We start from the raw sequence: 20,742 nt of genomic DNA, 5'->3' as shown, positions 1-20,742 counted from the left end.
TCTCTTTAATATACATGCTGAGCACGGGCCGGATGAGGTGCCTGGTCTGCAGGGACGGCTGACAGTCTAGTGGAGGGAAATGTGACAGAAACCTGTTAAAATATGGAGATGAGCACAGACCCTTAGAGAGGGACAGGCAGGTGACACCAGCATTGAGTCAGCGTTGAGAGGGCAGGAGCCAGCCAGGCAGAGAAGGGGGAAGGAGGAAGAGCGAGGGCAAAGGCTGAAAGGCCTGGCAGAGCAGAGACAAGGCTGTCGCCCCTGCTGGGGGGTATGCTTGGAGGGCAAGAACTGCATCTGTCATAGCCCCAGGGCTACATTGGTTCCAGGCATCTCCTAAGGGCCCCACCTATGAATGGATGAGGTGGGAACTGCACTGATCAGTCTTCCTCCTAGCCACTGTTCTCCTTCAGGTGTCCCAACTGGCCTTTAGGGCCCTGCCTCCCCGTGAAGCATTCCTGGATTCTCCCAAGCTTGCGCTCCCCTCCCTGCTTCCCTTGGGTTCTGTGGGGATGACTGACAGAAATCTCAAAACAGGGAGCTTTCCCCTTCTATGCCTTTCTTCACTAGAGGGTGAGGCAGGGCCTGGGACCAGATTATTTCCCTGATGACCTGGAATTTGCACAGCAGGAGAGAAACCAAACATCAGGCATGCAGGGACTGGCAGGGTGGAGGCAGGCACTGGGATGAGGAAAAGCAGACAGAACTGGATGGGTTAACCCTGCCCTTTTTCTTTTTCTTTTCTTTTTTCTTTTTCTTTTCTTTTTCTTTTTTTTTTTTGAGATAAAGTCTTACTCTGTCGACCAGGCTGGAGTACTGTGGCACGATCCCAACTCACTGAAACCTCCACCTCCTGGGTTCAACCGATTCTCCTGCCTCAGCCTCCCAAGTAGCTGAGATTACAGGCATCTACCACTATGCCTGGCTAATTTTTTTTTTTTTTTGTATTTTTAGTAGAGATGAGGTCTCACCATGTTGGCCAGGCTGATCTCGAACTCCTGACCTCAAGTCATCCACCCGTCTCTGCCTCCCAAAGTGCTGGGATTACAGGCATGAGCCACCACGCCTGGCCAACCCTGCCCTTCTTACCAACTGAGAGACCTCACAGAGCCTCAGTGGCCACATCTATAAAATGGGTACAACAGTGCCTACCCCAGAAGTCTTGGGGCATGTAAATGAGGTCTAGCCCTGAAGGGCTCTGCAGTGTTTGGTTGGCATTTACACCCCTTTCCAGGTGGTGAAGTTGCTCCCCTCTCCCACCTCTTCTATGCCTCTGAAAGGGCAGAGGTGATAAGACGTGGGGTGAAGAAGGCCCTGGGGGGTACAGGATTATGGGGATGGCGGTCCAGCTACTTCTGCCACTGATAGTAAGGCCCTGGGCCAGTCAAGCGAGCCCTCTCTGGGTCTTCATTTCCTCCTTTCTCTCCTTTTTTTTTTTTTTTTGTACAGACGAGGTCTCACTATGTTCCCTAGGCTGGTTTCAAACTCCTGGGTTCAAGTGATCCTCCTGCCTCGGCCTCCTGCATAGCTGGGATTACAGTCATGAGCCACTGTGCCCAGCCAATTTCCCCCTTTTTCATGAGGCTCCAAGAGCCCCTTGAGGTTACTCAGCCAGAGGAGAGGAACATGGGGCATACTGGAAAGAGGGCGGGCAGATCACGCAGGCCCAGCCTCAGCACCGTGGGGAGGCTGGGGTCTTCTCACCCAGGCCCTGCCCAGCGGAGCCCACTCCACCCCCACTGTCCAGCACTCCGAGGGGACGGCTTGCAGAGATTACACCTAATCCCCAGCAGGTCACTTCCAAGGCTGCACAACCCGGTGTGAAGCAGGGGTGGAGGAGGGGCCCGGAGCCCCACCTGCCCCACCCCCACCTATTCCCCCAGGCGAGGCTCTTCAGGAAACCAAGGGGCTGCTCAACACCCATCATGTGTCCATGCGGCTTCAGCCGTTTTCCTCACATGACCCTGGGGGGAGGCAAGGCCCTGTTCCTGTGAAGGGGGGCCCTTGGCAGTCTGACTCATTTCTCAAAGCGTGACCGCTCCTTTCTTCCCTCAGCCTTTCCCAGGAGGCAGGATGGATGCCTGCACCAGGACAAGGGCAGGAAGGCTGGGTTCAGCTTGTGGGGAGAAGACTCGGCAGCCCCCTTTCCAGGGAGTGAGCTCCCTGTGCACAGGGGTGTGCAAGTGGAGGTGCCAGCCAAGGATGCTGAGGAGGGGATAATTCTCCTGCCCGCCGTGTGCCACCCAGGCCTCTCTATCGGACCTCCCCTCGAAGCCTTTCCTGACCCTCTCCCTGGGTCTGGGGGAGAGACATACACCCAACCACTGAACCACCAAATAGCAGAGAAGTTATATAGTGATGTTACCGAGAACATTCAGGCACTGGAGAATACTTGAGATCTGGAGTCTGGTCTGGAAGGCTTCTCTGGGGAGGTGTCTTTTGCATTGTAGATGTGGATGTTGAGGAGCCAGCTGAGGGAAGATCTGGACAAATACAGGCATCCCAGGCCGAGGAAAGAGCGAATGTGAAGGCCCTGAGGCAGGAATGAACTCAGGAGGGCTTGGGAGGAAAGTACTGGGAAGCTTCAGAGGCAGGCGGGAGCCCTGGGGTATAGTGGGAGAAGGTCCTTCCCCGGGCAGGGGGCGGTGGGTGAGCGTCGATCCAAGAGTCTAGAGCTGGGGGGTGACATGTCCTGACTTGGGTTTAAGGGGATTGTTTGGCTGCTATGAAGGGACAGAGTGTGGGGGTGCAAGTGGACATATGGGCTGCTGTCATTGCCTGGAGAGGGGTGACAGAGGCCGGCCCCCGGGTGGAGGGACTTGACAGTTTCGGGAGGAGGCTGAAGCTGCTGGCCCGAATGTCAGACTGGTTGGAGGGGTCGAGTATGAGCCCAGGACTAGGGCCCAGCAGCTGGTGCTGAGGAGGCTGAGAGAGGTCACTGGGGAGGCTGAGAGAGCCTGGGGAGGCTGAGAGAGCCTGGGGCACTGGAGGAAGGACTCAGTGGCCCAAGCAGGGGGACCTCAGGGCCATTCCAGGGTGATGGACTTTATCTTCAGCCTGCAGAAAGACTGTTGAAGTTTGGAGTGGGTGAGATCCCCCTGGCTGCTGCCTGGGGACTGCCTGAAGGAGGCTGGAGAGGAGGCTGTGGTGGTGTCAGCACCTGGGCATGGGCAGGGGCCAGCTGCCTGGCTGCCTGTGCCGCAGGGCAGGGACCAGGGCTCCCCTGAGCCACCCAGCTCAGGGATGTTCCTGTGCAGGGCAAAGTAGACAGTTCCGTTTGCAGCTGGGAGGACAGAGTGCCATGGGCTCTAGATGTCATCTCTCTGCAGCTTATCTGGGGAGAGCCAGCATTTGTCTAAAGACGTTTAAAACCAGGCCTCTAGGAGGTTCCTGGCAACGTAACAGTGATCTCAGCCACCCCCATGCTGGCTGGGCACAGCTCGCCCTGAGCCTTCATTAGCCGACGCCCTGCAGTGGGTCCTAGGCACACCCTGGGTGGTCTGTCTGCAGAGGGGAGATACCATCTCCCCTCAAGTAAAGTGAGCCCAGTGTCCTTTTGCACTGCGGGACACAGGGCTCAGGACCAGCAGGTGTGCCTCCTTGGTCTCATGTTGACCTTAGAGTTTGGGATTCTGGAATTCGGTCCTTCATGGGTAGGCAACTGGACACAGAGGTCGTGGGTGAGCTGGAGGAGCAGGCCCGGATGTGAGACAGGTTCCCCATTTACCTGCTGTGGGCCAGCCAGAGGCAGGGCCTCTCTGAGCCTTAGCCTCCCCGACTGTGAAATGCTCTAAGTATAAGACTGATTTGTGGGGATGATTTCAGGTTTGTTTTTTCTTTGCAGATTTTTATGAGGATTAAAAGAGATGATTTAGGTGCCTTCTTCCACTGGCGCCAGTTCCGAGGAGGCTGTGGGCTGGTTCAGAGTCACAGGGTGGAGACAGACTTGTAAACAGGTCCTGGTCAGGAGTGCCCAAGGCTCAGGGTGGGAAAGAGTGACTGGAAAGTGGGGTGTCCCTGCAGGTGTCTGGGAGTCACTATATCCCAGCAGTGTTCAGAGGGCAAAGAGGAGTTCACTCCCATCGAAGATGGGGAAGGTAGGAGGGCAGCTGCAGAGCTGTCAGACAGCCTGAGGACACCACCCACCCTCAGCCCTCTGGGGTGGTTACATAGGGTGGGAAGGGGGACAGATGAGACCAGCGTAGACCACAAAGGGCTTGGTGCTTCCGGGGTCTCTGTTTCTATGTGTCTCTGAATCCGGTAGCCAAGGACCCTGAAATCCAAGATTCTGAGATTCCTTCTGATTTGTTTTTCTGAGTTTGACATAGATCTCCACCAAGCGCCATCTGGAATCCGTTTTTAAAAAAGACTCAGGATTGGATTTTAAAGAGGGCGGAAAAAAACCAAAGAGGCTTGGCAGGTTTACCTTGTGCCTTTTTTTAGCGTTTGCTTTAGCTCGAGGGAAGCTTGTTTTCCCTCTGCTTACTGGTGACCTGGGTCCTCCCTTGACCATCACCCCTCCGTCCTCTCCTGTTTCTGGGAGAGGCTCTGCCTCTGAAGACCTGTCTCCCTTCCCTGCAGCAGATCCACTTGTTGAATGAATTTCCCCCGGTGCCTCGGCTGCTGTGGCCAGTGTGGAATTTCATTCTGGTTTCATTTCCGGTTCTCCAGTGGCTCCTTGCGGCTGCTCTGCGTGCTCCTCGCTGTCCCTGCAGATCTGGCCTTAGCAAGTGACCCAGGGATGCTGCCTGGCACAGGGCGCCAGCTTTGGATCCAGAGAGACTCAGGTTCAAGCCTCAACTCCACTCCTGCCCAGTTGCGAGGACTGGGCAGGTCCCTAGAAGCAGCTCTAGAATGAGAATAAGAATATTGAGCTGGTAGAGTCGAGAGCATCCATTTCTGGGCACACAGCAGGCCCTGGGCAAGTCTCTGTTCCTCCTCCCATGTACTGTGAGTGGCTGAGGAGCAGAAACCTGAGGCTCGAGTCGTGCTTTGGGGGAGCTCCCACTCGGGGTAGAGGACAGCAGCTAAATGGAGAAGTTAAACCCTTGACATAGAGGGCAGCTGACAGTCTTGCAGGGGGTTCAGGAGACTGCAAGCGACTGGTTCTGTGTCCTCAGCGATGTTCATTCTCTTCCCCGAGCCTCAGTTTCCCCACTTGTGGACCAGCAGGCTGTAAGGGCGTGGCATTTGCAGGGAACGGCTCTGCTTCCCATTATCATTATTGAGCCTAAACTCCACGACTTCCTCCCCCATCTGCTCTTTTCTTTTCTTTTTCTTTTTTTTCTTTTTCTTTCTTTTTTTTTTTTTTTTAACCACACCTGGCTAACTTTTGTATTTTTAGTAGAGACGGAGTTTCACCATGTTGATCAGGCTGGTCTCGAACTCCTGACCTCAAGCAATCTGCCCACCTCAGCCTCCCAAAGTGTTGGGATTACATGAGCCACCGTGCTCAGCCCCTTCTTCTTCTTCTTTTTTTTTTTTTTTTGAGACAGAGTGTCCCTCTGTCCCCCAGGCTGGAGTATAGTGGTGCGATCAGAGCTTACTGTAACCTTCACCTCCTGGGCTCAGGCAATCCTCCGGCCTCAGCCTCTGCCTGGCTAATTTTTGTATTTTGGGTAGAGATGGGGTTTCACCATGTTGCCCAGGCTGGTCTCAAACTCCTGGGCCTACCCAGGAGTGATCACTCACCCTCAAGTGATCCACCTACCTCGGCTTCCCAAAGTGCTGGGATCACAGATGTGCGCCACTGTCCCCAGGTTTTTCACTCCTCCTCTCACGCCCCACGTCGGCTGTGTCTGCAGATGCTGGTGGCTCTCCTTTCAGAATATATTCAGGCCAGTCACGGTGGCTCACGCTTGTAATCCCAGCACTTTGGGAGGCCAAGGCGGGCGGATTTCCTGAGGTCAGGAGTTCAAGACCAACCTGGCCAACATGGTGAAAACCCATCTTTACCAAAAATATAAAAATTAGCTGGGCGCAGTAGTGCACGCCTGTATTCCCAGCTACTCAGGAGGCTGAGGCAGAAGAATCACTTGAACCCAGGAGGCGGAAGTTGCAGTGAGCCGAGATTATGCCCCTGCACTCCAGTCTGGGCGACAGAGCGAGACTCCGTCTCAAATATATATATATGTATATATATATTCAGGACCCACCACTTGTCTCCAGCTCCACTGCCTGTACCAGCCCCAGGCCCATCCCTCACCTGGATGCTGCCGTAGTTCCTGGCTGGGCTGCTTGTGTCACCTTTACCACCAGTCTTTCCTCTCTATAGCAACCGGCCTGATTCTTCTTTTTTTTTTTTTTTTTTTTTTTTTGAGACGGAGTCTCGCTCTGTCACCCAGGCTGGAGTGCAGTGGCCGGATCTCAGCTCACTGCAAGCTCCGCCTCCCGGGTTCACGCCATTCTCCTGCCTCAGCCTCCCGAGTAGCTGGGACTACAGGCGCCTGCCACCTCGCCCGGCTAAGTTTTTGTATTTTTAGTAGAGATGGGGTTTCACTGTGTTAGCCAGGATGGTCTCGATCTCCTGACCTCGTGATCCGCCCGTCTCGGCCTCCCAAAGTGCTGGGATTACAGGCTTGAGCCACCGCGCCCGGCCAATTCTTCTTAAACCTAAGTCACATCAAGTCACTCAGCTGCTCTTCAGCCTGCAGTGTCTCCTGAACTCACCCTGGCTGTCGAGGCCAGCCCGTCCTCCTCGCCAGCCTCGCCTCTTGGTGTCTCCCTCACTTGCTCAGCTCCCACCATGCGGGCCTCTGTGCCGCTCCTGAACACACCCAGCTTATTCGCACCCAGGGCCTTGGCACCTGTGACTGCTTCTTCCCTGGGCTCAGGTCCCTCACTGAGTCGGGCTTCTGCTCAAAGGTCGCTGCATCAGAGACCTCCCTGGACCACCAGTCCGCCTCCTCTCGCTCTGCTGCGTTCTTCATGACACTTGTCTCCCTCAGTGAGAACAGGGACCTCAGGCATCTTGTTCCCAACTGTGTCCTCAGCCTCTTGCCCAGGCCTGGTACCTACTAGGTGCTCAGGAAATGTCGAGTGAACGAACGGCTGATGTCAAGCCCCAGAAGAGGCCTCCCAGGCCCCAGGGCAGGGCAGGCAGCTCACTCACTCCACTCCAGCAAACAAATAGCAAAATAGGTTGTAGCTCAGCCTGTAGCATGCGGTAGGGACACTCAGTCTTCCAGCGAGGAAAACATGGAAAGGGGCCTGGGGCGTGCAAAGGTGGGGAGGCAGGTGGTAGGGGGAGTGAAAGGAGGTGAGACCCCAGGAGTTGTGGGCAGGGCCAGTGCATGAAGGGCCTTGACCCCATCCCTAAAAGCTTGGATTGTAGGCCGTGCGAGGTGGCTCACGCCTGTAATCCTAGCACTTTGGGAGGCTGAGGCGGGCAAATCACCTGAGATCAGGAGTTCAAGACCAGCCTGGCCAACATGGCACAACCCTGTCTCTACTAAAAATACAAAAATTAGCTGGGTATGGTGACGCATGCCTGTAATCCCAGCTACTTGAGAGGCTGAGGCAGGAGAATGGCTCGAACCCGGGAGGCAAAGGTTGCAGTGAGCCAAGGTCACACCACTGCACTCCAGCCTGTGCAACAGAGTGAGACCCTGTCTCAAAAAAAAAAAAAAAAAAAAGTCCCCAGCACAGCCCACCAGGCCTTGTCCCGCTGCCTGTCCCATGTACTTAGTTCCCGGGTCACTGCTCCAACCGCATTCCTTCTCACCTCACCGTGCAAAACCTTTTCCCGCCTTCGGCCTTTGCCCTTTCTGTTCTTGTGCCAGGAACATGCTTTCCCCAGATCTTTGCAGGCCTGGATCATTCTTGTCTCCACCCAGAAGCCCTGCTTCAGGGCCCTTTTCCCTGGCCACCACTGCTCCCTCCCAGCATTTGCCAGGGACCGCCATTGCCTCTGTGATCTGTTCCAGAGTTTAGTGACAGTCTAGCCTTCTGGGGCTGCTTACTCCTGGCTAACACGGTGAAACCCCATCTCCACTAAAAATACAGAAAATTAGTCGGGTGTGGTGGCGTGTGCCTGTGGTCCCAGCTACTTGGGAGGCTGAGGCAGGAGAATCCCTTGAACCCAGGTTCAAGCGCCCTTGCCCTTCCTTGCATGCATGACCTCACTGATTCCTCACAATGCGTCATTGGTTTCGGTGCTATTGTTGCCCCCACTTGACAGATGCAGAAACTGAGGCTCAAGAGGTTAAGTCAATGGCCTTAGGTCACCCCACTGGTCAAGTGGCCATGCCGGGATTCAGTGGGCCCAGGTCATCTGAGTCAGAGTCCTGCTCCCCACACAATCGGCTCCCACAGCAGCGTCTCTTGGACTGAATTACCGCCTGGTGCCCCTCCCAGCGCAGTGCCAGGAGCTGAGAAACTTGTGACCTGTGATGAATGCCTGACCGAGGCGGGTGTCTGCTGGGACCATGGGGCCCCGCCCGGTCTCTCCGACGCTGTTTTGCTCTTGCTCTGCACCCTCTTAGGGACACATCCTCTCCCGCACTTTCCTCCTGGCTTCTCTGAGGACTCCCTGCCTCTGTCACCCAGGAGAGCCCAGTCTTAATGGTTCCTCCTCTGCTGTCCTGAGGGCCCAGGCTTCTGCCTGCCTGTTTCCCCTCCCACCTCCTCTCTGTCTTTGGGGAGCCTGATACTGTTCTGGTTTTGGAAGGAGATCCACAGTTATTTTCAGCGGTGGCAGCAGTGGGGTATCCTCCAGCCCCCGGGAGCACGTGTCTGTTAGTAAGTGTTCGAGAGGGGCCTTCCTGGTGTCATTCCTCTTTTCTGGGGCCTCTAGAGAGGAAATGAACGTTATGAAAAGCTCTACTCTGGGTACTTTCTCTAATTCTCCCATCAGCCCCAGAGGGGATGTTAATTTTTACAGAGGACCAGTCTGAGGCTTGGAGAGGCTAAGTCACTTGCCCGAGGCTACCCAGCATAAGCAGCAGGCCTTGGATTTGAATTGGCAGGTCTGTATGATTCCTCAGTGTCTGAAGTCTCTTTCTGATCAGGAGGCTTTTCTGTTCTGGTTTGGTGGCATCTGGTGACATCCAGGACTGGGCCTCAGATTCCCCACCTGACAGTTTTCTGGTAGGAGCCTTGGACTTGTTACAGTACATCAGTGCAAGGGGTTGTGTGACTAGCAGTCCATGGAGTTGTGCAGTCCACGGCCCAGGCAGCTGGCCATGTACTGCACATCTCCCAGTGTTCAGAGTCTGCCTTGCTTGTCTTGGTTTGTCAGTAACTCAGGAGCCCCTTTGACCATGGCTCTGAAGTCCTGACTTCAAAGGCGCTCCCCACTATGCCTCTGAGCACCAGACTTGAGACTGAGTCGAGCCACCTGATCCCCAGTCACACTGAGGCTACCCTCCCGGCCTTCCTCCCTGCTGGCCCTCTGCCTGATCCCTTGGGTCTCTGGGAGTAAATTCCACCCCTTCCTCAGGGCCCACCTGAGGCTGAGAGTCAGCTTGGCCAGGTGGAAAAGAACACAGGTCTAGGCATCAGGAGACCTGGGTTCAACTTCAGCCTCTGCTACTGACAACAGTGCCACCTTCTCTTTCTGAGCCTTAGTTTTTCTACTCTGCCAATTGGGGACAGTATAAATAGCTCTCTCCACTCAAGGGGTGATGGCTGCAGAGCCTGTGAGAGGCAGAGCTGTGGGCCCCGATGCCCTCATGGGTCTGAAGTCTCATGGTCATGGGGTCTTCCCAAATCAGAATTGGCAAATGGTGGCTCACGGGCCACCACTGCCCACCTCTGTGCCCATGGCTGAATCAGAACACAGCTTCAGAATCCTTTTTTTTTTTTTTTTTACTGTGGCCAGATTAGCATAACATACCTTTTTAATGTTGTATAATTCAGTGTACATTTTTTTCTTTTTTATAATTTATAATTTATTTATTGTAGAGATGGGGTTTTGCTATATTGCCCAGACTGGTCTCAAACTCCCAAGCTCAAGCAATCCTCCCACCTCAGTCCCCCAACTAGTTGGGATCACAGGTACATGCCACCGTACTCAGCTAATTTTTTTTTTTTTTTTGAGACGGAGTCTCACTTTGTCGCGCAGGGCTGGAGTACAGTGATGCAATCTTGGCTCACTGCAACCTTCACCTCACAGGTTCAAGCGATTCCTCTGCCTCAGCCTCCCGAGTAGCTGGGACCACAGGCACATGCCACCACGCCCGGCTAATTTTCTGTATTTTTAGTGGAGATGGGGTTTCACCATGTTAGCCAGAATGGTCTTGATCTCCTGACCTCATGACCCGCCCGCCTCGGCCTCCCAAAGTGCTGGGATTACAAGTGTGAGCCACTGCGCCCTGCCCATACCCAGCTAATTTTGGTATTTTTTGTAGAGATGTGGTTTTACAATGTTGCCCAGGCTGGCTGTTCCTTTTTATGGCTGGAAAATTGTCCAATGTATGGATGTACTACACTGTGTGCCCCCGTTCATCTGCTGGGCACGTTCAGGTCAGAATCCCCCTTAACACAAAGCATCCTAACCCAGTGGTCTCTAACCTTTTTTTTTTTTTTTTTTTTTAGGCAGTGTCTTGCTCTGTCACCCAGGCTGGAGTGCAATGACACGATCTTGGCTCACTGCAACCTCCAACTCCCGGGTTCAAGCCATTCTCCTGTCACAGGCTTCCAAGTAGCATGGGATTACACCATGCCCAGCTGATTTTTTGTATTTTTAGTAGAGACAGGGTTTCACTGTATTAGCCAGGCTAGTCTCGAACTCCTGACCTCAAGTGATCTACCCATCGTGGTCTCCCAAAGTGCTGGGATTATGGACGTGAGCCACAGCACCTGACCAGTCTCTAAACTTTTAATCATGTCTTCCTTTCAGGAAAAATGTTTGCACCAATCCTCCCATTCAATATAGATTTATTGGTTTTATATATGCTGCTACTGTACTAATATATCCTGTGCATTATAAAATCCCTGTAAACTATAGACATCTTAAAGAGATAAGATAATATTAAGAATGCTTCTCATATTTTTCCCATACCCGTCCTGGAATCATTACCCATCCTGGGCATCAGCCATGGAAGAAAATGTATTCAACTCACATTGAAATTGTAGTTTCTGAGGCCAGGCGTGGTGGCTGACTCCTATAATCCCAGCACTTTGGGAGGCCGAGGTGGGCAGATCACCTGAGGTCGAGAGTTTGAGACCAGCCTGACCAACACGGAGAAACCCCATCTCTACTAAAAATACAAAATTAGCCAGGTGTAGTGGTGCATGCCTGTAGTCCCAGCTACTTGGGAGGCTGAGGCAGGAGAATCGCTTGAACCCAGGAGGCAGAGGTTGTGGTGAACTGAGTTTGCACCATTGCACTCCAGCCTGGGCAACAAGAGCGAAAGTCCATCTCAAAAAAAAAAAAAAAAAAAAAAAGCAATTATAGTTTCTGGCAGGGCATGGTGGCTCACGCCTGTAATTCCAGCATTTTGGGAGGGTGGGACCGGTAGATCACTTGAGGTTAGGAGTTCAAAACCAGCCTGGCCAATATGGCGAAACTCCATCTCTACTAAAAATATAAAAAATTAGCCAGGCATGGTGGCGAACACCTACAGTCCCAGCTACTTGGGAGGCTGAGGCTGGTCTTGAACTCCTGGACTCAAGTGATCCTCCTTTCTCAGCCTCCCAAAGTGCTGAGATTACACACGTGAGACACCATGCCCAGCCAAAAAGCATGAACTTTAGAGTCAGGTACCCTGTATTTGAAGCCAAGCTCTGTCACTGACCAGTTGTGTGACTTTGGGTGTGTTAACAATAGCTGAGCCTTAACTGTCTTATCTGCAAAATACTGATGGTGCAGGGTGTATTGGCAAGCTATTGTTGCATAATAAATTGCCCTACAACATAAGGCTTAAAACAAGAAATATTTGTTATCTGACAGTTCCTGTGGGTGAGGAATCTGCTTAGCTGGTGCCACTGCCTCAGGGTCTCTCACAGGCTATAATCACAGCATCAGGTAGGGCTGTGGTTTCATCTGAAGGCTCAACTGAGGGTAGATCCTTTTTTTTTTTTTTTTTTTTGAGACAGAGTCTCACTCTGTTGCCCAAGCTGGAGTGCAGTGGCATGATCTTGGCTCACTGCAACCTCCACCTCCCAGGTTCAAGTGATTCTCCTGCCTCAGCCTCCCAAGTAGCTGAGACCACAGGCATGTGCCACCACGCCCAGCTAATGTTTTGTATTTTTAGTAGAGATGGGATTTCACCATGTTAGCCAGGATGGTCTCAATCTCCTGACCTCGTGATTTGCCTGCCTCGGCCTCCCGAAGTGCTGGGATTACAGGCATGAGAGACACCACGCCCGGCCCTTTTTTTTTTTTTTTTTTAAAGATGGAGTTTCACTCTCTCACCCACATTGGAATGCAGTGGCACAATCTTGGCTCACTGCAACCTCCACCCAGGCCCAGCAAACAATTCTCCTGGGCTCAAGCAATTCTCCTGCCTCAGCCTCCCAAGTAACTGGATGACGGGCATGTCCTACCATGCCCGGCTACTTTTTGTATTTTTAGTAGAGACAGGGTTTCACCATATTGGCCAGGCTGGTCCCGAACTCCTGACCTCAGGTGATCCACCCACCTCAGCCTCCCAAAGTGCTGGGATTACAGGCATGAGCCACTGTGCCTGGCCTGGGTGGATCCATTCTTAAGCTCGCTGACATGGTATTGGCAGGATTCAATTCCTTGTGGGTGTTGGACTGAGGAGCCCAGTTCCCTGTGGGCAGTTGGCTGAAGACTTCCCTCAGTTCCTTGCCATGCGTATCTTTCCAAAGAGTAGCCCAAAACACAACAGCTTTCATCAGAGCAACCAGGGAGTGAGGGAGGAGAGGATGAGCAAGATGGAAGCAGAAATCCTTTGTCACTTACTCCCAGAAGTGATATCCCATCACTTCTTGCCATATCTTATAGGGGGGTCAGTGAGATAGCATGTGTAATATCCTTGGGATCATGCAGGGTACCCTGTATCTGGCAGGATTGTGTCCATTGTTATTTTCTATATAATACACACATAAACATAGATAGATTTTTTTTTTTTTTTTTTTTTTGAGACAGAGCCTTGCTCTGTTGCCCAGGCTAGAGTGCAGTGGCTCAATCTCGGCTCACTGCAACCTCCACCTCCCGGGTTCAAGCAATTCTCCTGCCTCAGCCTCCCAAGTAGCTGGGATTACAGGCGCCTGCCACCATGCCCGGCTAATTTTTGTATCTTAGTAAAGATGGAGTTTCACCATGTTGGCCAGGCTGTGTTTCAAATTCCTGACCTCGTGATCCACCTGCCTCTGCCTCCCAAAGTGCTGGGATTACAGGTGTGAGCCACCACACCTGGCCCGAGAGTTTTTTGTTTTTGTTTTTGTTTTTGTTTTGTTTGTTTGTTTGTTTTGAGACAGAGCCTCTCTCTGTCACCCAGGCTGGAGTGTAGTGGCATGATCACGGCTCACTAAAACCTCCGCCTCCTGGGCTCAAGAGATCCTCCCTCTCATCTTCCCTGGTACCTGGGACTGCAGGCACGCACCACCATACCTGGGTAATTTTTGTATTTTTTAGTAGACGCGGGGTTTTGCCATGTTGCCCAGGCTGGTCTCCAACTGCTGAGCTCAAGTGATCCTCCTGCTTTGGCCTCCCAAAGTGCTGAGATTACAGGCATGAGCCACCGCCCCTAGCCCACTGTTATTTTTTCATTCATCACTCTATCCACTTGCCGGGTCTGGGTAGGGGCCTGAGACCCCAGACCAGCCCACAGCTCTGCAGAGGGAAGGGGAACACAAGATGGGGCCAGGCGCATGCCAGCATCTGGAGGAGTCAGCCTGGGGGTGGGGGCTGGACAGGTTCACAGCCCAGGAGGGCCTATGGCTCCTCGTTATTTGGGGTGGGTCCAGTCCCAGGATATTTTGGTGTCAGTGCCCGGGAAGACCTTTAAGACCTGGCTGAGGGGTGGTGGAAGAGGCCACATCTATGGTCAGAGGGTCCTCAGTGCCTGTGGCTGAGGAAGGAAGTGATTGACACCCACCTGCGTTGTGTGACCCACGCAAGTTGCCCTCCCTCTCTGGGGACCCCCTTCTGAAATGCCTGCTTAACCTGGGCCTTGTAGCTCACGGAGGGCCAGGCAGCAGGTGAGGGTGGCAGGCTCCCTGTCCCCTGGGTGGTGTCAGGCAGGGCTCTGCCCAGGTCTAAGGTGTAGCCCCGCCCCCGACAGCTGTTCTCCATAGTGGTGTTCGGCTCCATCGTGAACGAGGGCTACCTCAACAGCGCCTCCGAGGGAGAAGAGTTCTGCATCTACAACCGCAACCCCAACGCCTGCAGCTATGGCGTGGCCGTGGGCGTGCTAGCTTTCCTCACCTGCCTGCTGTACCTGGCCCTGGACGTGTACTTCCCACAGATCAGCAGCGTCAAGGACCGCAAGAAAGCCGTCTTGTCCGACATCGGTGTCTCGGGTGAGCCCCACCCAGCGGGTACCCCCTGCACAGAGTCTGCTGAGGACTGTCCCGGCCATAGGAGGCGGCTGCCACCTTTCTTCCCATTTTCCAGATGAGGAAATGAGGTGCAGGCGGGTGAAGGGGCAGACTCAGGGTCACATGGCTGGCAGCAGGAAGGATGGGACCAGGGCCTGGGACTCCAAAATAACCCATGCTGCCCACAGGCAGGGGTGCATGGATGGGATTCCAGTTCCTTCTAGTCTAAGGGACCCATGGATGCCACTGGGCATGTCCCAGCCCCCATGGCTTGGCCTGTGTTTCAGTGGCCTCTTCTGTGCCACCTCCCCGGGGCAGCCTCATGAGGACTAAGCAAGGCGGTGACTGGGTGCCCACTGCACAGCAGGGGCCCTGGAGCCTCAGCCTCCCCACCCCTCCCAGCCCGACCTTGGCAGGACCAGGGCCTGGACCTGTAGAGCCACCCTGACCTGCTGCCCTTTGCCCTTCAGAAGCAGCCTTTGGCAGAGGCACCCTGATCTCTGCCCCGTGAGTTCCAGGAATCTGATTGGTGGATGCTCTCAGGGGTCAGAACCCCAGGCTTCAGCCTCACTGTTCTGAGGCTTGGGTCCCTGGACTGGGACCAACCCCTAGTTCTAAGCCTGGAGCTCTCAGGATAAGCCAGGCTGAAGGCAGGTCATGAGGCCTAGTTTTAGAAGGAGCTAGAATTGAATGAATGGTTCTCAAACTTCCGCAGAGCCTCAGGGTTCCCTGGCAGTGCCTCTGGGAGGTGGGCTGGGCCCCAGGTGGGTACCCCACCTGCTTGGCAGATACACCCCTTGTCCTGAGCAGGTCTGGGCTTCTCTGGGGAGACCTGGGCACTCACAGGAGATTGTGTGGCCATGAGGCTCCCACTGCTGATGCCCCCAGGCTCGGCTCTCAGTGGGCCCCTCACTAACCCTGGGGCTCTGTGTGGTCGCAGCACGTTAGAAGTCGAAGTCCACCCAGCCAAGCTGCCATCCTTGCCCCAGCCTCGTCCTCGTCTGCACACCTCATTTGTCTGGCAGCCTAGGGGTTGGGGTCTTCCTGCCTGCAGAGCTGCAGGCATCAGGGGTGGACCAGGGGGGCCCACATCAGGCGTGTGGCTAGAGATGGGGGTTTGGCAGAGGCTGCAGAAACGCGGCCTGAGTTGATTGCCTTCTCTCTCTGTCTCTCCCTCCATCCTCCCCTCTCACTGCCCGTGGCTCTCCTCTGTCTGGCCCTGACCCTGCCCTGTCTGTGGCCTCCTCCCCGCTGTATCTGGCTGGCTTCCCTCTTCTCGCCTGCATCTTCTCTTGGCTCCCCTCTCTCTTCCCCTGCCCCCCTTGCCTCTCCCTTTGGGGGTGGGGGAGCATGGGAGATGCGCTCTTGAATGTCCCCGTGTTCCTCGGCTTCCCCATTTTCTCGCCACTCACCCTCTACCCCATGTATGGCACTGCCCGTTCTGCCCGGCACTGGGACCCCCCAGCCTTCTGGGCTTTCCTCTGGTTCGTGGGCTTCTGCTACCTGGCCAACCAGTGGCAGGTCTCCAAGCCCAAGGACAATCCGCTGAACGAAGGGACGGACGCAGCCCGGGCCGCCATCGCCTTCTCCTTTTTCTCCATCTTCACCTGGGTGAGTACAGCCACCGCCTACCAGCCCACACTCGCCCCCTTTCCCCAATGAGCCCCTGGACTGGTGGCCTTTCGCTAGCCCCGGGCCCGCTCTGCCTCCGGGAACCCACACCACCCTCGCTCCCTCTTCTGCCTGCCTGTCTCTGCGGCGCCCACAGCGGTGCTGCCTCCCTCAGCAAGAAGGCTGCAGCCCAGTCACTGGAGATGGCAGACCCTCACTGGTGCAGAGCAGCCTTCCTGGGGGTCACGGACTACCCCCCCAAAACCACTCTGGGTGGATGAGGTGTTTATTATCCGCTTTCACAGATGAGAAAGCAGAGGCCTAGACGGGAAGGTGAGGCTTGCAGGGTTTGAGGCTAGGGAAGCCCTGCCTAGGAGTTAGGAGACCTGGTTCCCATTGGGGCTGCCTCTAATTTTTCCTAGCTTCTGTCTTCCCGTCCGTAAAACGAGGGGGTAGGATTTAGGGGAAACAGGTGTCGACATCAGATGCACATGGGCCAGGCAGGACCTGAGAGCCGTGAGCGGGCCAGGTGACACATGCGTGCGTTCTAAGAGGGTACCTCTGCTCGGCTGCCAAGCAGGAATAGGGCCATAGAGAAGGCAGAAGTCTGAATTTTTACATGAAATCTGATCTTGACGTGTTGGAAGTTTATTCAGGTTTAAACAATACATTGTGTGTGTCAAACAAAGCATGTCTCTGGCCCAGCAGGCCGTGGGCTGGCAGACTGGAGGGCCAGGCAGCACAGCAGCTCGGCCGGCCCCTCTTTCCTGCTGGTCTGGGTCATCTCTGTTTCTTCTTTCCTAATCACCCTTCTGTAGAGATCTAGGGTCACCTCACCTCCATAGTCCCATCCCAAGAGCCCTCCCCATAACCCACAGCTGCCTCCCCTCTGGGCCGGCCAGCAGCTCTGGGCCCAGCCTCCTGGAAGGAGACCCTCGGGGCTACACAGAGGCCGCCAGCCCTCCCTGTTTCCCCCATCCTCCTGGGCTTGTCCCGCAGTGACTTCTCTTTCTTTTTGAGGGCCCCTGGATATCCATTTTTGGGGGGTATACCCATCTCCCCAACAATATTAAAAGATAGCAGTTGGAAGGGGAGACCCGTGGTTCAGGCCCTAGTGGGCCAGCCTTGGCTGCCCCAGCCCTCGGTGTCCTCAGGACTGGGTAGGAAGAACCTGGTGACCCCAGGGGATCTCAATCCAGAGAAGGCGCCCCAGGAGTGGGGACCACCCAGCCTATGGGAGGAGCTTAGGGGCGGGCCTCACAGAGGAGTAGTGGATGATTTCTAGCCGTGGGTCTGAAGTACCTGCCCGACAGGTGCCTGCCTGGCCCCCTGAAGCCAGCCTCCCCCCTGGTACCTCTCCAGCTCTTCCCCACCGGCCTCACCCCTGCTCTCTCCTGGCAGAGCCTGACCGCAGCCCTGGCCGTGCGGAGATTCAAGGACCTAAGCTTCCAGGAGGAGTACAGCACACTGTTCCCTGCCTCAGCACAGCCGTAGGCCTCCCTGGCTTGCAGAGGCCGGCATCCTTGTATCACCCCTGGCGGTGAGGTGGCAGGAGCAGCCTAGTGCCAGAAATGTCCAAGATGCCAGGGCATGCAGGGCAGTGGAAGGCTGGCTTGAGGAACGGATTCAGGTTCTCCACTGACTCATTCATTCCTTCACTGCCTCCTTCATTTATTCTTCATGCGTTCTTTCATTCAGTAAACATTTATTGAGCCGCTGTTTTGTGCCTAGTGATGAATTAGGTGGGGTCCTTGGCTCCAGGAGCCCACAGGCTGGGGAGGAGAAAACAAACACATCAAAATCTCTTCCAAATGGACAGCCGTGGGCATTTACCAGGTTGGTGGTGGCCCCATACATGGGCTGCCCGGAGGCATTCATGGCCCCCGTTGCTGAGCTGTGGGTGCAGAGCAATAGCCTCTCCCTTCACCGCGGTGTGAAGAGTGACCTCACTGTCCTCAGGGTGAGCGGCCTGGCCGAAGATGTCAGAGGACTCCTGGTCTGGCTCTGTCCTCGTGTGCTGTGTGACCCTGACAAACCCCTGCCCCTTTCTAAGCCTTAGTCCACTTACCTGAAATGAGGGGTGATAATGGACAAACCTCTCAAGGCTGTTGTGCCAACGAAACAAAGGCCAGCACAGGGCTTAGGACAAGCATGCTCAATAAATGTAAGCTCTTTCGTTCATTCATTCACTCATTCATTCATTCATTCATTCATTCTTCTCTCCAGAGAGTCAGGGGCACCTCCAGAATCTCTACTTTGAGAGTAATTCTCAGGTGATCAATCCTTGTTCCTCCAAAATATTTTGGTTTCTGGTTCTACACAGGTTTCCTCCTGGGGGCCCCCAGCTGCCTGGGCAGGAACTCACCCATTCCTCCACTCTGCAGGAGTTGAGGAGGTTGGTGGAGCACAGACAGTTCCCCAAAGCAATGCCTCAACGCTGCCAGGGCCTGAGCACACCAAGAGTGAGCTTTCTGGCACTGGAGGCATCCCAGTGCAGACGCAAACTGCCTGCTGCACGCTGGAGATGCTGCAGAGAGGGCACCTGCACTGAGAAAGTGGGGCCAAGGGACCACCAGGTCCCTGGGCTCAGCAGAACTCCCATCCTCCCTCTGCAGCCCAGGCCAGCGGGGACCCAGGCCTCTCCTTTGCTGCTGTCTTGTGGCGGCCCCTTAAACTGGTTGCCCAAATGAAGCTGTGACTTAGTGAAGGCAGAGAGCTGACCACAGAGACAGTATGAGTGCCTACAGCCAGAGGCTTCTCGCTAGAAGGGTCAATAGGGGTCATCTGCTCCAGCCCTCTGCCTCTGTACAGGAAACCAGCCTGGACAGTAGAGCCAGGGAGCTCGGGGAGAACCGAGTCTACAGACATTGCTCTCAAGGTTCATTCAGTCTGTCCCAGTGGGCTGGCCAGGGCTCAAGTGTACCCTCAGGGGGCTTTTCACCTCTCCTGCTTCTTCAGGCTCTGGCATCTGAGCCCCCAGCAGCCAGGACCTCATACCAACATAGTGGGAAACCCCAGAGGGCCACACCTTATCCCTTAGCGTAATTTCTTTAGACCTGGTCTGCCTTTCCCAAGGCACTGGCACTTTGCTTTAAAAATCCACCTCCCAGAAAGGGCTGCCCCTCAGAACTTTGGTCAATGAGTACAATCAAAAGGTAATGCCCTAGCTGGGTGTGGTGGCTCATGCCTGTGATCCCAGCACTTTGGGTGGCCAAGGCGGGTGGATCACCTGAGGTCAGGAGTTCGAGACCAGCCTGGCCAACACGGCAAAACCCCATCTCTACTGAAAATACAAAAATTATCTTCGGGTGGTGGGTGGGCGCCTGTAATCCCAGCTACTCGGGAGGCTGAGGTAGGAGAATCACTTGAACCCGGGAGGCAGAGGTTGCAGTGAGCCGAGATTGCGCCATTGCACCCCAGCCTGGGTGACAGAGCGAGACTCTGTCTCAAAAAAAAAAAAAAGAAAAGAAAAGGAAATGCCCAGTCACTGGGTTTCTGGAACTTTGTGGAATAAAACACTAGGTATATTCACTCTCTACCTCTTCACCAAGTGACTCTTTTAGGTTGTTGGTTGACTTAGTTCCTTGTCAGGGGCCAATCAAAGGGAAGGCGGTGAGGGTGCCCTGACCTGGGAAGGGGAAGGGGTAGGACCCCATGTTTAGGGATGGGTTCTAGCAGTAACTCTGCCACGGCGCTTCTGTTTCTAGGCCTCAATCTTCCCAGCCCTCCAGGGGTCTGGAGAGTATCAGCACATTCCCATCACAGGCAGATTCCCTGGGCCGGGAAAGTTTCTGGAGAAGGCTTTTGCAATAAACCTCTAAGCTGGTTTTCTAATGACAAGTTTGATTTACTTAAACTTTGACTTAGCTCAGTGTGGTCAGTGTCATTGTCCTTAATAACAACGTAATTGCTTTTATTGAAAAATAACTTCCTAACCATGCATGTGTGCTGTAGACAAGTCTTTCCCAATCTGAGATCTGTGGAGAAAAAAAAGGGGCGGGGAGAGCTTCAGGCTAGGCGCAGTCACGTTGAATAGTCAGGGCTCTGCCAAGTCGGATGATCCTGAAACTTGTTTCACTCTATTTAACTCAGTTTCTCACTTAGAATTAGGTTTAGCAGCAGGTGACAGAAATCCCAAACAACAGTGATTTCAACCAAGACTGTGGAAGTGGTCCAAGGCTGGCATAGTGGCTCCAGAGGTCTTCAGTGACCCAGGCATCTTTCCTTTTTTTTTTTAGAGGCAGGGTCTCACTCTGTTGCCCAGGCTGGATCATAGCTCACTGCAGCCTCAAACCCATAGGTTCAGGCAATCCTCCCACCTCAGCCTCCTGAGTAGCTGGGACTACTGGCGAGCACCACTATGCCCGGCTAATTTGTTTTTTGTGGATTTTTTTGGTAGAGATGGGGTCTTGCTATGTTGCCCAAGCTGGCCTTTTTTTTTTTTTTTTTTTTTGGAGAGAAAGTCTCACTCTGTCGCCCAGGCTGGAGTGCAGTGGTGCTGTCTCAGTTCACTGCAACCTCCGCCTCCTGAGTTCAAGTGATTCTCCTGCCTCACCTCCCGAGTAGCTGGGATTACAGGCACTCACCACCATACCTGGCTAATTTTTTTATTTTTAGTAGAGATGGGGTTTCACCATGTTGGCCAGGCTGGTCTCGAACTCCCGACCTCAAGTGATCCAC

At 54.3% G+C, this 20,742-nt stretch overlaps 1 protein-coding gene across 3 annotated transcripts in view; it reads left to right on the top strand.

The window, feature by feature from the left end:
• The window catches only part of SYNGR1 (synaptogyrin 1), a 34,058-nt gene that overhangs the window by 8,627 nt on the left and 4,689 nt on the right, over window positions 1-20,742 (top strand). Inside the window, exons 1-4 of one of the 3 annotated variants that reach the window (XM_009217318.4) lie at window positions 3,511-3,708; window positions 14,194-14,433; window positions 15,917-16,062; window positions 17,464-18,247. In XM_009217318.4, the coding sequence (XP_009215582.1) occupies window positions 3,609-3,708; window positions 14,194-14,433; window positions 15,917-16,062; window positions 17,464-17,556 (579 nt within the window). In that variant the 5' untranslated portion in view covers window positions 3,511-3,608 and the 3' untranslated portion in view covers window positions 17,557-18,247. Of the gene's footprint in view, window positions 1-3,510; window positions 3,709-14,193; window positions 14,434-15,916; window positions 16,063-17,463; window positions 18,248-20,742 lie in introns of those variants that run through there. The other 2 variants (XM_009217317.3, XM_003905563.4) reach the window with 2 other exon arrangements.

This window comes from Papio anubis, chromosome 16, assembly GCF_008728515.1.
Source record: "Papio anubis isolate 15944 chromosome 16, Panubis1.0, whole genome shotgun sequence".
In the NCBI taxonomy this organism is placed as follows: Eukaryota; Metazoa; Chordata; class Mammalia; order Primates; family Cercopithecidae; genus Papio; species Papio anubis.
Note: the sequence above shows the minus strand (reverse complement) of the source record. Positions and strands in the feature narration are given on the sequence as shown.